At 38.6% G+C, this 18,010-nt stretch overlaps 1 protein-coding gene across 1 annotated transcript in view; it reads right to left on the reverse strand.

Moving 5' to 3' along the window:
- Positions 1-18,010, reverse strand: part of LOC149140453 (alpha/beta-Hydrolases superfamily protein) — a 316,859-nt gene that overhangs the window by 248,579 nt on the left and 50,270 nt on the right. The window contains exons 2-4 of the mRNA XM_089446544.1: positions 7,954-8,051; positions 7,727-7,824; positions 7,454-7,503 (exon numbers count right to left, since the gene is read on the reverse strand). Of these exons, the coding sequence (XP_089302670.1) occupies positions 7,454-7,503; positions 7,727-7,824; positions 7,954-8,051 (246 nt within the window). The remainder of the gene's footprint in view (positions 1-7,453; positions 7,504-7,726; positions 7,825-7,953; positions 8,052-18,010) is intronic.

Below are 18,010 nucleotides of genomic sequence, written 5' to 3' on the forward strand. Positions count from 1 at the left end.
TTGCCTCTAACAATTTGTGGTTGCAGCAAGATTCAGTGAATTTGAGCTAACAAGTTGTGATTGCAGGAGGTCACTCCATTAGAACAAATTTGAGCAAGATCTTCAAGGCCAAAGGGCCTATTGGGTTGATTTCTAAACCCTCGTCCTCCTCACTGTTTACTAGCAGCATACAATCAATTGCATAACGGTGGTAAAAATCTCATGAAAGTGGCTTGAATCTAACTCATAAGTTATCTAACACATTTCTATGTCATTTGCATCACTTGGGCATTCACTGTTTGGGCAAATTTCACAAATTTGGACGACTGTTATAACTGTTTTGAAGTGCATCTTAAGGTCTGATATATAACAGTGGCATAAGCATTCATATCTTGCATGTATAGGCATTTTCTCACTGTTTGTATTTCATAAGAAATGCTCTCATTTAGATCAAGAGAAAGGGATAAATTGTCGACTGTTTTGGCATCTTTCGTATAAGAGTAGCTACTGCTGTCCTAGTAGTTTTTCTCTTGCTCATCTAATGTCATTGAAACATAAAATTGCATAAAGGCTCCTGATGTTTGTTAATGCTCTATCATTGGAGAGCTTATTGGCAAGTTGGTAATATTGCTTAAGGAGATCTAACATTGTGTTTTCTTAAGTTCCAAACTTCCATAATCTCTAAAGTTTCAAATCTTCACTTAATAAGCTCACTCACACATCATAATCCTAAGATCTAATATCTTGTTGAATTGTTAATATTGTTTAAATTGATAATTCAGGGAGTTGTTGGATATTGGCATCTCTTTCTCTCTCTTACAATTAACATTGAAGATCTATTTACATGAAATTGGCATTGTGATATCTTGTGGAATTGCTAATTTTGTAAGGAGCATCAATCATATAATTGTCTCTCTCTTAAGCAATCTTTCATTGGCATCTTACATTGTCTATAAAAGATCATTGGCTAATTGTTCTAAGTGGATAAGTGCTCTAATCTCCTTTACTTGCCACCATTGTCATTATTGTTTCATGGTTGATATTTATTGTGAATGATAATTTTACTTTTGGCATATTAGTGATTTGATTCTTAAGAGCTTCTATCTTGTTGTCATCTAATACTTAAGCAATTACCTCTTGGTTATCTTTGCATCTTTTGGGCATTGTTGAGTTAAGCATTTCCTTTATGGTTGAGATTACCATTTGCTTGTCATTTAAGTACTCATTGTCATAACTAAAGATTAATTACAATTAAGTACTTAAGATCATAAGTAATATCACCTTAAATAGCGCTCAATCATCTTGCATTGCATTCTAGGCCTAGTTGTGCATTAATCAATTTACCTTCAAGCCTAAGCTTGGTTGATAGAAAGATAGGGCCACCCTTTATCTTGTAGCTTGCGAAGGATACCGGGTATGTCAAATTTCAAGGAGAGGTATCGTTAACCAAGTCTTTGCTTGCTTCACCTTGACTTCTCTCTACCACCTACTTTAGAGACTAGCCTCAAAATAGCTAAGGATTTAGGGATTCACTTAGCTAGGAATATAACTAAAATTAACCAAGATCTTACATTTCACCTAGATCATAGGACTTGCATTTCATATAGGATAGATAAGCATTCCTTAAGCAATGGATGTTCATCTGGTCATCTAGTCTCCAATCGATCTAAAGCAAGTAGTTGACTCCATAAGGCACTGGTCTCATATATAAATCTAATCAAGTCTTTAAAACTTGTTAAAATCAACCAAGTGGCTAGGCCATTCAATCGTGTCTCATGTACTTGTTGATTGCCAATGGGTCTTCCATTCTCTCATTTCATAGGGACTACCCCTCATAGCCTGCAATTGGGAGACAGTTAAAACGAAGAGGACAGGGATCGGAGTGACAGCCCCTGCCATGAGTCATTGTCATAGTGCCTGTACAATTTGAACGAAAACAGGAACAACCCTCTTATGTGACGTCTCCAACCTTTTCTCTTTGTGTGTGAAAAAATATGAAGCCTTTGAGATAATAAAGGCCTTTTTTTAAGAAGTTTAGAACCCTCAAACTAATTTACCTACAAAACCAAAACAAACAAGGGGTGAACTTAGTTGTTTGCTTCCACATAGCATATTAGCTCCAATGGCAAAAAACATTACTTTTAAGACAAATTTACTAATTGGAAAAAACGAAATTAGAATAAAAATAAATACTCAATGGCAATAGCAAAAAGAAGAATATTAACAATAGCCACTCCACAATTGTACAAAAGAACAAATGTTTGAAAATGGATAAGCTCTTCTGAAGTGAACAACAACAATTTACAAATGAGAAGAGCCTAGCCTTTATAGAAAAAATTATAATAGCTAGCTAATAGCTACTTTGACTCTTCCTTAATAAAATATTTACTAGTCATCCACAAGTTGGAGACTTAGTAAATTAATTCATAAAATATTACAATATAATTTTTAATTCACCCACTAGGGGGTTGACTTGGACAAATTTCCACAATTTAGTTCAAGATTCCCTTTGCTCATGGTCCATTGCTCAACTAATTGGTCCATCGGGTCTCCAATGACTAGTTAACTCGCCAATGGTTATTTTTGACTTGACTTTTCCTTTAGTAATTTAACTTAGCCACATGGAAGTTGGATCTCCAATGCCCTTGAGTTTCTGACAATTTCAACACTTGGGTATGTTGAAACTAGCCTGGATTCGAACTAGGTATCTCTCAAAATATTCATATCTTGCCCAACATTGCCACGTCATCATGCCTTGTTGGGGCTCTAATGCCCTTGGGAATTTGGAGAAACTGAGACATGGGTTTTTTTCTCTCATTCTTTAGACCAATTTTGACATATTATATGTCAAATTCTATCAAGTTTTTTCCCTGTTAAGCCTCTTGGAAACCTGTCCTGCCACATCATCACGTCCAAGTGGATGATCTCTAATGCCCTTGAGGATTTGCAAAATCTGAAAAATGAGTTGTGTTTCTCTCATTGATTAGAACACTTTTGATGTCATGCATGTCACAAACAACCCAATGCTCTACTTGAAAATCCCCTTAAAAGCTTTTCTTGTATTGTTGACCAAGTTTGACCAAATTGTAACTAGCCACCAAATGCTCAAATCAGGGAAATTCCACATGGCATGGAATCCCCTCATCCTGCTCTATAATATGAGAATGGGTTGACTTTTTAGCCACCTGGAACATTTTACACTAGGAATCATGAACTGCCTCAGGAAACAGGAAAATTATCACAAGAGACTATTATGTTGTGAGAGTTGTCAGGAGTAATATTGCACCAAAGCCAAGGTCACCTATAGACTCAACAAACACTAACCATGTGAAATGATATAGGTGCACCTTGACACAGGTTGGATTGGCCCATACACTGGTGATCACCCCTACAAAATGCAAGCTCCCATAAAACCATGAGTCCTCATGAGAAGCCTACCAAGGTTCTGCAATCCGATCAGGGACGAGATTGCCTAGGTGAAGCTTTCAAAGGACAGGGCATGGTCTAACCAAACAAAATAGATAGAGACTCAAATTGACAAGACACGGGTCTAGGAGACCTAGTACAAGGCCTCACATGATTTTTACATGCCTTTAACTTGTGACCTTGGGTTTACAATGGTGGTGAATTATGCACTAAAAAATCTATGTACCCCCACTAATAGAGGGGTAACACCTCCCATAGCCTTTAGCAAGAGTTGGCTTCAAGAGGGGAATTTGTGACTAAGTGACAGTGGACACTTGTCCTGTGTGGTACCACCTTAGCACCTTGAGAGGACCTTGTCAAGACCACTAAATTGGTTGGTAGCAATTCCCATGTCAAATGAATAAAAGACAAATAGGTAGACAAAAAGATGAACTAATAATGTATTTTTGACAGATCAAACTACCACTAGTATGACGTTCAAGCAACATTGCCTCCAAACCCTAAACCCCAATGTCTTTACTAGAAGCGATCTGAGCAAGGCGAGAAAGTTCTAGCAATCATAGAGTACACTCCCGTCTAGAAATCTATTGTATCATCTTTTGGGGACTTTTATTTTCAACCATAGTGATATCTATGTCATACAATATTTCCATGTTTAACGATTTATCATTCTGCATCGTTCTAGAAATATTATGGCACATGCAAGATGTTGCATATAATCTCGTTCAATATATTGCATTACAGGTGCCTTCTGCTGCCAGCTGCATGCTCTAATCATGTGCAGTGCTGAAAAAATATTGGTCTATTTTAAAAATTAACCCTCAAATGATTTTCTAGATTGAAATTGTTAAAGATTTCTGAAAGAATCCAACTTAAGAATGTTGATTTGGGGTAGCATCGTATGTGATCTAGCCATGAAAATTGGTGGAGAGTCTAAAGCGCATGAGATCTCCAAGACCCAGAAATGGTTTGGACAAATTGTACCCGGTTTGGGAGATATTAAAATAATTAATATTTTTAATGGAGTTTTTAAGTCTAAACTTTCGAAAAAGAAAATATTATTGGGTATTAATATAAAACTGAGTTGAAGGTTCCAAAAGTCATGGATCAAGCCAAATCTAATCTTAGTCGTTGATTAGAGATTTAATCTCGGTCATTGAAGGACCAACGAAAAAAGTATAAAAAGAGGCTTGAGGGTCAGTTGGAGAATACACCAGAGTGATCAATCATTCATTTTGCTAGAGCGGGGTTGCTATGCAAAGTTGAATCAGTGATCAGCAGCGAGGGGCAGTGAGTACGAGGCAGAGAGGCAGATACAGTATTGAGCAGTGTTGATAATATCGGTATCGGGAAAATATCGGCGAGGGTCCGGAAAATATCTTATCGGCAATATCGGCGCAAATATCGGCAAAATATCGGCAAATATCGGCAAGCATAAAAAATGCATAATATATTCATTTTTTCAGATTTCTAAACATATAAAGCAATAACAACATGAACTAAACACATTGGCACATAAATATGAAGAAGGCATTGATATATATGATGTCAAATAGAAATGATACATCAAACTTCAAAGGCGATACCAAATCCTGCTGATCCCTGATAATTGTCCAATCAAGGACTCAAACAAAATAACATCACATATCCTACTGATCCCTGATAGTGATAAATTGATAATTGTCCATTTTGACTTTAACTTACACCCTCAAACATTGGGTAGTTTTCTGTAGTTTCATTTTATTATCTTCTAAAGGTTGGACAATATAGTTGAGATCCATTTAGCTAACGTTTAACAGTTAAAAATTAAAATCATAATAAAGATGATTTCAAATGTACTTTCATGTCCTCAACTTATGATTTGCTATCTTCTAACAATATCCATGGAGTTGCTTTCCTGTGATCTTGACAGGATTGGAAGAGGAGTATGCAAGTCCCATTTCCTGTTTCTTAGTTTGGATGTACTACATACCATTGTTACGAAAAAATTTCACAACATCTGGTTGCATCTTTAGCAACCAGAATCCCAGATTCTGTTCACTCCAAAGCAACCAACGTCTTTGGAGCAATGAGCCTCTCATCAATATTTTCTACTTTTCAACACATACATACCGACCAGACCATCATGCCTTCAATATGGAAATTCTTCAAATACTATGAATATACACCAATTCATATCATTCCAATGCTTTTGCTATGGAACAAAATTCCATCTCAATATCAAATCCTCATTCTTCAAAGACAAATGGACTAAACTTTAACAAAGTTCTACAAGAAAAATCCAAAGGTCTTGAAAGAAAATTAGTACTTTGTTGTGCACATTTTTTATACATGATTACCCAAGTTAGGTTGTTGCAAAAAATCCATCTATAAGAAAAGCTCACCTTACTGGCATTAACAGAATCTCCATAAATTGCCATGGCTTGTGATAGGAATGAATAATTGTCTTTTTTCAAAGCACGCAATGCCTCCGTAGATTTAATACATGGATAATTTCATAGAGATATTTTATCATTGGTTTATACACAACACCTATGGGTATAGCAGACCTGAACTGGCAACGCCGAATAATGGACCCGAAATGTAACACTGGCAACGCAGACAGATAATGGACGTGCGGGCAGCCAAATAATGGACGGGCAGACAGATAATGGACGTGCGGGTTGGTGTCGGATTCATACCTGTTCTTGGCAGCCAAACCCTCCTTCGCAGCGTCTCCAGCTCTCACAAAAACGAAATGACGTGAAACAAAACACTAAAAACCCAATTTATACAGGCCGTCGGCGATATTTTCAATCGTCTCGCGATATTTTAGAAAATATCGCCGAAATATCGCAAATCTCGCGCGAAATTCAAAACAGGCAAATATCGCGATTTTTTGGGGGCGATATTTCGGCTCGCCGAAAATATCGCGATATTTGCGAATATCGCCGATATTTCGGCGATATTATCAACACTGGTATTGAGAGACCATCGCAGAAGCAGAGAAAGCGAGAGCAGCAACTAGTCCAAGCTACGCAGAGCCCAGAGGGACTGCGTCATCCACGCAGAGGTCGCTGGAGTGACGCAGAGGGTCCCAGAGGTTGCGCAGTGCCTAAGAGGGCTGACGCAGAGAGTCTTGGGGCTGACGCAGGTCAGCAGGAGGCTGAGCTTCAATTGTGTTGGAGAGGGTTTCGTGGGACAGGTTTTCTGAATACCTGTTTCCGGATATAGAGGTATTGTTTCCATGTAGTTTTCTCTATCGGGTGAGCCGATTAGGCACCCAGTTGTACTCAGATAGACTGCATAATAATATAACCCTCAGAACAGTTGCATCGGTTTTCCCGCATTGGGTTTTTCTGGAGACATTTGTCCAAAAATAACGGTGTCACTTGTGTCACTGTCCTTGTTTTCCTTCAATTGATGATCTGTAGATGGTTGAGACTATATTGTGTTTATTCTAGTATTTATGTGATTAAATAACTTGTTAGTAATTAAACAAGTAGGCGAAATAAACCAGAGAATACAGATAAAAATTCTAACGGGTAATACTTAAAAATTTCAACAAAGAAAAGCTCCATTATGTATTCATTACCATCACCATAGCCTAGAGGACTTGCACATCAAGGCTACCACAACGTATCGAATGTATGTACAGTTTATTGGAATATCTATTCATTACATGATACCTGTTTGTTTTATTTACATTCTAGGGATCTATCCTGATCATGGCTGCCACTCCTAGCCCTTCTCTGGATGACAAGAAAAGAATAAAGCTCTAGTGTGGCAAGTAAATATTTACATATTAATCTTAGTTCAAAAACGCTAATTCTGGGGAATGCAGTGCAGCATCCTTCCCTTTATCTTTACAAAAGTTATTTTCATTTCCATTATCCTCCCATCCTTGTATGCTTAAATTCAACAAGTCAAGTATTACGTTCATGAATCTAGACAAATTACAGGTATTCAACATACTGGCTAAAAGCTTACTCATGTTTTTCTACACCTAGCTATTCTATAAACAGATATTCCTCACATATAACTATTACATCATGGTTGAACGAGTTACCTCATAAAGGTGTTCTCTTTTTGCAGCAACGCTAAATGATGTAACTCCTTCTGATGAAATGGAAAAGAAATGGGACATAGTATCTCAGATGTTTAAAATAGAACATCAGATAACTTAGGCTTATAATGACTTACCACCTGATGAAAGAAAACAAATGGAAATTTTATGGAGATCCCTTAACGTTAGGACACCAGTTCCATCATCTATGTAAGGAAAAGGTATGCATCAGCAATAAAATAAATATAACTAAAGTCCACAGAATGAAGAACTAACCTCCATTGGTGAAACCCCAACCAAGAAGGTCAACAGCCCAAGATTCCACACCAGCAGCCTCAATCAAAGGATATGCATAGCGCCACTCTAAACAAGAACTAAAAGTTCAAATGCATAAGATTGCCAAAATACACATCTTTAATCATCCAAAATTATGTGTGTAGCTATCAATGTTAGACTATAATTGAAGTGATTATTGATTTAAATTGATGTAAAAATTAAAATACCTGTCAAACCCATGAAGAAAAACCACTGGTGTTGCATCCATATTTTGTGTTTTAGGCATCACACAGCTGCTCATAATTGGTTGTTTCGAAAGCATGGTCTGTAGCCATTCCAAACAAGAAAATGTAACCCCCAGTGTGGTATAAACAAATATATGCACATAGAAAAAGGGTTCACTTTCCTGATCAGTTTAGAAATAGTGTAGAGCTGAAAAGATACACTACTGATAGCCAACCAATCCACTTGTGACTTTACTGGGGGTCAATTCAGGGAAGCAACTTATACAAATGGATCAGGGAATTCTGAGCATTTAGCTTAGTTTCATACAAGCATTATTTCAAATCCAACATTGCATGGATGTAGTTTGAGAAAATTACTCTTGGCACTTGAGGAGCACCCCACCTTCCAAACACATGATGTTCATACATTTTGAACTAGTAGCTCCCTCTTATAGCAATTAGGTTAATACACCCTATGTCATGTCCCTTTTCCAACTGGTCGAAGAAGCCCATGGTATTCGCACTTGGTATTCAATGACCCATGATATTCACCCATAGTAATTGGATAACCCGTGGTAATCACCCATGGTATTCCAATAGTCCATGACTATAAAAGGAGATGAGAGCTCACTCCTTAGGCATGCATTTGGATTATTATTTTGTTATTGATCATGAGCTCTTTGAGCATGGGTGAGAACTCATGAGGACAACTATCTTCGGTGGTAAAACTATCCACCCTAGCTGGGTGAGAGGAGGAGACCATTCAGACATCTCGTGGTGCTTAAATCTGGGAAAGAGGAGAAATTATTCTGACTTCTCAACTGAGCTTCAAAATTAGAGAAAGGACCCAAGTTTTTCAGGATAAATTCTACATCCATTGGAGGATTGAGTTTATCTAACAGCTGGAGGACAAATTATCTTCATTTGCATGCTGAAATCAAGAGGCTGAGTTAAGGCTGCATAATCATCAGTTGAAGGGCCGAGTTTACTCTCATTTTGCAGGCTGAAGTAGCCTTCCTTGTTTGCAGGCCAATTATTCTCTCTCTAGAGGGCCGAATCCTGGTTCAATAGGCAGATCGAACTCAGCAATTCAGAGGGCAGAGTTAGCTGTTATGGAGGCCGAAATTCCTCCAAGTTTAGGGGTCAATTTGATCAGTTTTGGCAACCTGAGTTTAGTCTTCTCAGCAGGCCGAATATTACCTATCCCCAGGGGCCGAGAACAATCTACTTGCAGGCCAAGTCTACCATTTCAGAAGGGTCAATATCTCACTGTTTGGCTGCGTTTTAGCTTGTCTAGTAGGACGAGTTTTACTTGTGCAGCCTGAGATCAGCATAAAAGGAGGGCCAAGATAACTCTCTGTTAACAGGCCAATTTCATTAGCTATAAAGGCCAAGTTTCCCTGTGTATTGGTACATATAATGAGGACTGAGATACTCTGTCAACTGGACAAATTTATCAGGTTTTGAGGCTGAACCTATCCATCATATCAGACCGAGTTTGGCTGGCCAAATCACTCTCGTGTAGCAGACCATTTGAAGGTATTGTAGCAAACCAAGTTTTTTAACTTGAAGGATGAGTTTGTTGGGCAGACCAAGGTATCCCTGGAGGCAGTGTCACATGGTTCGGGTTTGGCAATGATTACGTTCAGTTTGAGTTCGAATTTTTCAATGGGGTTCGGATAAGGTTCGCCATTAGGTTCGTCTATATACATTTTCTATATGTATGGATATATTAACTTAAAAATGAAATATGGGATAAAATTGTAAGAAATCAATATCAATCAAGAAAAACATGCTATTGCGAACATGGAAACTGCAAAGATAGATTACAAGCTTGAGTTGTGACATGAGGTTATGAGTTTTGATCTAAGGACTTGGTTAAGGGCCATGAGGATCGACGAGGTTCGCCGAACCTCAAAAACTTTTTAAAGTCACCAAAATTCAAACCTCAAGGTTGAAGTTCGACGAACCTTGTGACATAGCCTGGAGGTTGAAATTCCTGTGTGGATGCCGAGGTAGAACGCCTTGGTATGCCAAGTTATTCACTCCAGGGGGCCAAGTCTCCTTGTTCCAGGAAGCTAAGTTATACGGGGCTGAGATTCCTTGTTTGGCAGCTGAGCTAACTCATCATCTACAGTCAACAGTGCTTAGACTCAGAGGCCGATCTTTGGTGGGTTATAAATATATTTTGGGAGGACGGAAGTAGAGGTTATTGGGCCGAGTTGCTTGAAGAAACACAGTCATCTGCAGTCAGGTTCAGACCTGTTCATTGGGGCAGAAAATAGCATCTCTCTTGCAGGCCAAGCTGATCATGGGAGGCAGTATATATCCTTGGGACGATGAGCTTCTTTGAGGAGGTCGAGTTAGTTTGAAGGGCCAAGTCCATCTTGCAGACATTTCATACCCAGCATCTTATTCCCCAACCTATAGCCAAGCAGGGTCATTTTTGTAGAGCTGTTCCAGGTTACATTTTTATCAGATATGAATGGCATGTAATTTCCTGCTATAATTAAATAAATAAGAAGTTGGTTGAGATTTGTTGGAAGACTCTTGTGCCTATTGTTCCCCGGTTTCTCAAAATGTCTCTGTTTAAAAGCTCCTTTCGGTTTGCATACATAGTGTTTGCAAAAAGGTTTACATGCAAACTGTTTGTCAAAATCTCTCAAAAGAAATCTAATGATTTTGCAAGTTTAATTGGCTATCCTCGATAGGGGTTATTACACCCTAATTTAGCACTATGGGAACCTTATGGGGAACCATTACCACCCTTTTATTTGGTTTCCTTAGGCCTAAACACCACAAGTGGGGGGTATGTATTCCACCAATGTTGCCTAGGACATGCACCTATCCCCAACCATTGTTGCATGCGCTAGAGCCTAGTACACATCACCAAACACAAGCATGTCACGTGGTTGGACTTGAACCCTCTTGAGGGATATATTAGCTAGCCACTTTCACAGACCAGGCAAGCCACCATTGAAACATGATGTCCAATTAGCTCCAGCACTTGATTTTATCATCTGTGGTCTTTTCCATCAATCTACTACGCAAAAAATAGTGCCAAAAAATAGTCTAAAGCATAAGAAAAGAATCAAACTATGGAGAATGGCTTTGGTCTCACATAAATATGGTTTCAATTTCAAATTAAGAGGTGATGTTCATACAAAGTTTGCATTTCTATTGAATTATTATAATCAATCGTCCAAAGGAAAAACCTAGCTGAGTCTTTCAAAATTTTGATAACGGTGCAAGGCTGAAAAACCAAGACACGTGATCAAACTACTTCAAAGGACCGCGTGCTACATGAAATAATAGAATATGAAGACTAGGTTAAACATATATTTCCCACATAGTCTTATTTTTTACGGGATATATTACGAAGAAAAGGACAATGAAACTATGATTTATGCCAGTTTTATATTTCCTTGATTCCATAAACATAAACATACTTTCCCTTACAAGCAAATGGCAATTGGTCCAAAGAAATACTTACAAAAGCAAATAGGTTCCTCCTTTCACTTCATATCTGTAATATTCCCAATTTTGTGAGTGCAAAATTGCTAAGGGGTTTGCCCAATTTTGATAAAAAGGGGGAAAATATTATTTTTATTAGAAAGTGTGCAAAATAATATTTTATTGGCAAAGGGAGGTGTTGTCGCACAGAATGTCTAGGCACCACGACAACAGCTCACATCGGGGGTTGTCACCCTAATCCCCAATCTCTCCGTTTAAGTTGTCTCCCTACAGCAAGCTAAGGGGGGTAGACCCTATGGAAAATGGAATGAAGAACTAGTTGGAAACCAACCAATTCGGGAGACACAATGAAACGATCAAGTACTTGATTAAGATTTAGCAAGACTTGTAGGATTTGATTAGATTTTAAACAATTAATACCAGTGCCTTATGGAGTCAACGATCTTGCTAGGGAAATTAAGACCAAGTAATCGATTAGCAACTACTACTTAGATGAATGACTATCTCATATGAAATGCAGATCCTAAAGTTAATGTGAGATGCAAGAATCTTGATTAATTTTAGTTAAATGCCTACTTAAATGTGAATCCCTCGATTCTTTGTGTTGAGCCTGATTTCGTAGTAATTTGCAAAGAAAAGATAAGGCGAAGCACACTAAGGTGTGATTAACTGTTGGACACCTAATCCTAAATGGGTTAGTGTGGAAGCCGAATAGACCAATGCAGTCCAAGAGACCTTGGGATCTGAAACCCAAGAGTCACATAATGTACTATAAATGTAAATCTCTTGTTAATAAAAAAATGTATTTCATGATTTATCTTTCATATTTTCTCTCGTTCCCATGTGTGTTTAACATGGTATCAGAGCAGGCGTATTCCTGCCCTGCATAAGTAATTTGAGCCATTTGTTTATGGCCTTTCTGTGCAGTGTATTTCTGCCATATTCCTTTATACAGACCTGTGCATTGTCTGCCATATTCACTTGAACGTATGAAACATTCCTCTCTCTGCCTCTGCCAGCGCTCTCTCCTCTAGTGTAATTGCATTCGTTGGTTAACGCCTCTGCCTCTGCCAGCGCTCTGTCCTCAAACGGCTATGTCAATCTGCCACACCTGCTCTAATACAGTCCGGCCTGCGCCTTGCTCTTCTGTTGCGCTGACCTGATTTGAAACGTTTTCCTTGTACCTGCGCTCTGGGCCTGACACGGTATCTCTGCGCTTGTCAGCAAAAACGCTTCTGCCATTATTCTTTGTGCTCCAGTCTATTGTAATACTCGATACCACTCATACTGCGTTATGGTGATCTGTCTCTGATGGCCATGTCTGCGTTCGGATTCCATTTCAAGAGCTCGCAGATTTTGCAAAAAAAGAGCATCCAGATTACTCCGAGAGCCGTAAATTTCTAAGGGTTTCAGCTATGCAATCTCATTTCCCTTCACGGTTTTCATCTACCTCGTAGGTTTTCTTCTGGAACAATAAGCCACCGCCTCGCACGTTTCCGCTTGCACAGTCCTAATTCCATATATTTTGGTTTTGGGGATGACACAAAGCTTTTTACTCCTCTTAGGTTTCATACGAAGTTTTTTATGACATTCAGACTAAATCCAGAGAATGCATTGAAATCGCAGATTCCCTTTGAGCTCAGAATTGTTTTGGGAATTCGGCTGGTTCTTCATTAGGTTTCTTCTTAATTCGACTTTACCAGGACATCCAGTCACATATTTTCATTTACATTTAGTTGCCTTGAGGTCCAGAGATCGATTCTTAAACATTTCAATAGCAATAACATCGACATGCGCTACAGCTACCATATTGAGTTCTCAGAGCATTCATCATGTGGGTGTCTGTCGTATTCCGTTCTGTGGAAAGAAGCATAGCACGGCCTTTGCATGTCTTCCACTGGCCAGCTCTTCCAGAGGTGGGCGTATGTATATCAGCATCTTAGCGTGTGGAGGCGTATCAGTGTGTAGAGGCGTATCAATCTATGGAGCATGTTTCTGTTTCGTTGAATAAGATAAGGACCAGCGTACAACGCAAATACCGATATACGTGTGGAGTCTCGCCCTGAAGTCTTGCCCGATCGGAAGATGAGCGGTCAATCACTCGGCCGTCATGGTGGTGGAAGCCCTGCAAGCTCTTAAGCCGATCAGTGATTGCTGCTCCCGTGAAAAGGGCGCTTGTTGCCACTGTTGTACGTGACTCGTGGAGGAGACCGGGCTTGCCGTGAAGGAGGTAGCCTTCTGGGGTCTCGTTTCAAGAAATTTGGAAAGGTTTTCCCTGCTGGTGTTGTATCCCTTGTCTCTTTGATCATGACTGGTGGTTATCTTCATGGAATATTGCGCAGTTCTCATGCATAGGATAATTATGAAAGTATATGAGGTTGAAAGCCATTTTGTGCGATGAGTGTTTATAAATCACATTGTAATTTAGTTCTTCTAGATTTGGATCTCGGAAATTTCTTTATGATATTTCTGGTGTATTTTTTACATTGAGATACCGCCCATATATATGTGCACTTGATATTGCCCAGGATCGATGAGTAGAAAATTTGGGTATTTATACACTCTTTTTCTCTGAAATCAAGACTTCTTCTGATCAAGCACCAATGTTTGCTGAAGTTCATGGGTTGAGTTTCCACAACCAAGGGACTGTACTCTCTGTGATACATTGAGATTGAAGTTCTGCCCACGAAAGGGCAAGTTTCATTCTGTTTCAAGGGACAAGTTCTTTTCCCTTCTAGTGGCCAACTTTAGTCTAAGAAATAGGTTGAGTTTTCCATCACAGTGAGTTGTGCTCTTCCTGTAAGTTGCTGGTGTGAACAAAATGCAAACAGAAAATCATTCTGGAAGATTGTGCGAGTTGTAGTTTGGGAGAGGGTAAGGGCATAAAGAATGATCTAGCCCCAAGGCTACAAACTTGTATTTTCTGTGGTTGTTTCAGTTGAGCAGCATATCACTGTACCTGTGCTTGAAATCTTAATGAGTATAGACTATTGGAAGTGATGTTTGGTGATGTACCTCTGCTATAGAGGGTCTCAAACTTCCTCATCTCATTGGATGTGTGGCTGTGAATATATTGAAGACACTCCATATTTATTTCTCTGTCTTGGAGCTGAATACGTTGCATATATTATCACTGTGGTGTTTTCTCTGTAATGATGGAGCTTCTTTGATGTTATAACACTTATCTACAACCACTGTTCTTCCTAACATTTGCTGGTATATTCTACTTCAGATCTCTGTTATTATTAGAGTTGATATATCAGAGGTATATGTAATCCATTCCTGTAGTTGAAGTTCGAATTTCAAAGAAGGAAGAAGTCATCTAGTTGTGCATCCATACAAAGCGTATCTTGGTATACCTGAGCATTTTAAGGGTGAAACATATCTATTGTATCTGTGTTGGAAGGACTTTGAGCCTCTCATTCTTGCTGGACACAAATCTGTTAGTGATTGGCTAAACTCTTAGCTGGAATTAGTTGAGTGCCTTTTGAATACCTTCGGTGAAGTTTTTTACATCATTGGGGTCATTTCCAATAAAAAAAGAGGTTGAGATTCTTGGGTTTATTATTGAAGGAAGAGGTCGAGCTACCCTTGTGTATACTCGTGGAGTTTGAGCCGTGTCTCCATTGCTGGTATTCGCGGATTTTTTATTCTTTTTGCATTCCTGAGCTTCCAGAAGGGATATAGAGGCAAGTTATATAAAGTTTGAAGGAATCAGCTACGTAACTCAATTTAAAAAGTCTAGTCGGATGTGAAATTTCTACAGAATTTAAAGAACAGAATCTCTGAAAGTCAAGTATTGGACAATGTATTTTTCAAACTGATATTCTTAATTTTTGAAATCTTCAATAGCTGGGGTTTGTCTAGACTTGCTATAGTCTCCACTAGGATTGTTGAGTGTTCATTTCTTTGTTGAGACAATGGCTAGATTTGATGATGTATTAGAGTTACTGAATACACTAATACACTCCACTATTGTTGGGAAGGTAAATGTTAGCAAAGACACTCTTTGTGACATTCAGACCTGCCTGCATGATGCACAAGAAAAGATTGATTTTTTGCAACTAGAATCTCAGTTCCAGCAAGATGAGCTTCAACAGATTTGTCATTCCAAATTGTTTTCTGCTCAAAACAATATGTTGTTCAAGGTTAAACCAGCAAGTGGTGAAATTAGTAAGATTGAGGTTGAATCAGATCCAGAATCCAATAAAGCAGCAGTTGTACATGCAGATGCAGAAACTCAGTCTGCACTTCCCAAGCCCATCATCAGACCTTGGGAACAGCTTGTCCACAACAAGCACAGAACTGGTCTTAGATATGACAAGGACTTGTACTTTCATATTCCAGACTACTCCAAGCCCATTCAGTTTCAGAGTGTTGGATTTATTCATGACAGTTCACCTGCTCCTCATGACAGTTCAGCTTCAGCTGTTCCAGACTCTGCCCCTCTTCCACAGAAGCAGCAACAACAACAACAACAACAACAGATCATAAAATGCCAACACTGTGACCGAGTTGGCCATTTGAAAGATCACTGTTTTGATCTTCATCCATGTAAGCATTGTCATAAAACCAGCCATTCTTCACACAGATGCTTCAGAAACAAACGTCCTGCAAGAACAAAGATTCATCTTGGATGGATCGCGTCTTGGCAATGGGCATCAACAGCCAAGAAGATATTCCAAACACATGTGAGAACTTGTTCCAGAATATTGAACAGTCTTGCAGTTGAGTTTTCTCCATCTTCTCACCTTGTACCTGACAGGGGGGAAATGATGGTCATCTACAAGCTTCAAAGTCACATCAAGCGAGCCTGAGCCACAACCTACCACACCAGTTTCAGAGTTGTAGCCAGAGACAAAGATGCCCGTGAACATGCCTTCAGTTGGCAATCTGGGACACTTCCTCTAGCAGAAGACTTCAGCTTCTTGCCGGTTTTGGAAGAATTCCAGGAACACAATTGAGAACACTTCCTCTAGCAGAAGACTCCAGCTTCTTGCCAGTTTTGGAAGAGTTCCAGGAATTGCATTAAGCATTCCAGAGTTGTTGGTTATCCTTAAACCATCATAGGTTGAGACTTCCCTTTTCAGGTTGAAGTTTTACCTTTTATGCGGGGTGAGACCTCCCTTTTATGGTTGAAGGTTTCCCTCTTTAAAACAATAGGATCACTTCCTCTAGCAGAAAACTTCAGTTTCTTGCCAGTTTTGGAAGAGTTCCGGGAACTGCACTAATTGTTCCAGTGTTGGTGGTCATCCTTAAACCACTGCCCTTTATACCAACATTTCATAGAGCACATTCAACCTAGTGCTGCCATGCATTTTTTGCACATTTTGTATTACAGCTCTCTTCTTGGACTCATACATAACCCTTCGGATTAAGGGGGGGAATGTTGGACACCTAATCCTAAATGGGTTAGTGTGGAAACCGAATAGACCAATGCAGTCCAAGAGACCTTGGGATCTGAAACCCAAGAGTCACATAATGTACTATAAATGTAAATCTCTTGTTAATAAAAAAATGTATTGCATGATTTATCTTTCATATTTTCTCTCGTTCCCATGTGTGTTTAACATTAACGATACCTCTCCTGAAAATCTAACATACCCAATGCCTCCAGCGCTATGGAGAGATGTGGCTCTGACGACTGCAAGGTCACCGTTTTAAGTACTATTAAAAGCAGGCTTCTCAAGCAAAGATGAATGGATACCTATCTCTCTATCGACCAAGCTTATGCTTGGAAGTAAATTTTAATTTATGCAAAGTTAACTTATATGCAAATGCATCAGATGATGGGATGAAGTTAGACTAAAGGATTACAAACACTTGTGTGGCAAAAGCCCTCAATCACCAAAATTAAATGTTTCCTTTATTGGATGAAAACTTAAAAATAAACCCTTGAAAATATTACAATTAAACCACAAGCTTATTACAAATCTTTCGTATATAATTATATCTCAAAGAGAACAAAAACTTCTTTGCAATTTAATATCAATGTCAACAGATGTTCAAAAATATAACCAACGTAGGAAACAAGGATATGCAATCTATTATAATTCCATGACAGAGAACTTTAACAATTACTTGAAAATATTCGCAATATATCTAACATGTAACACACATCAAATAATTCAAGCAATGACGATCAATTTCAATAGATGCAAGATATTCTAGCAGTTAAATTTCTAGAGATCCAAATACTTTAAAACACCATGAAATTTAAATGCTAATCAATTCCAATCCTAGAATTAAAATATTTATGCTTAGTGACCCAAATCTAGGAAAATTTACCACTTTCCTATAGTTAATCTTTAGATACAAGAAAATTTAAGCGCGTTTAACTATAGAGAAAAAATGTCAATACCACAAAAGTTCTCTTTTAGATTTTTACCCCTAGCACAAAAAGACACCAAGAAGGAATTTTAAATTGGCAACTTAATTAGTCCTCAAGAAAAAATTTCGATGTGCTAAGTTTTATGAAGCAAGATTTAATGCGGTAAATGACCAATGTGACTGTTATCACCCCAAGAAACTCTCCTAGGTTGTATCTCGGAGATGCTCGGGAACATTATAAACTCAACAAAATGTT

The sequence above is a fragment of the Pinus tabuliformis genome, chromosome X, assembly GCF_031772625.1.
Source record: "Pinus tabuliformis cultivar Carrire ecotype Pingquan chromosome X, CPIR1, whole genome shotgun sequence".
NCBI classification, from domain to species: domain Eukaryota; kingdom Viridiplantae; phylum Streptophyta; class Pinopsida; order Pinales; family Pinaceae; genus Pinus; species Pinus tabuliformis.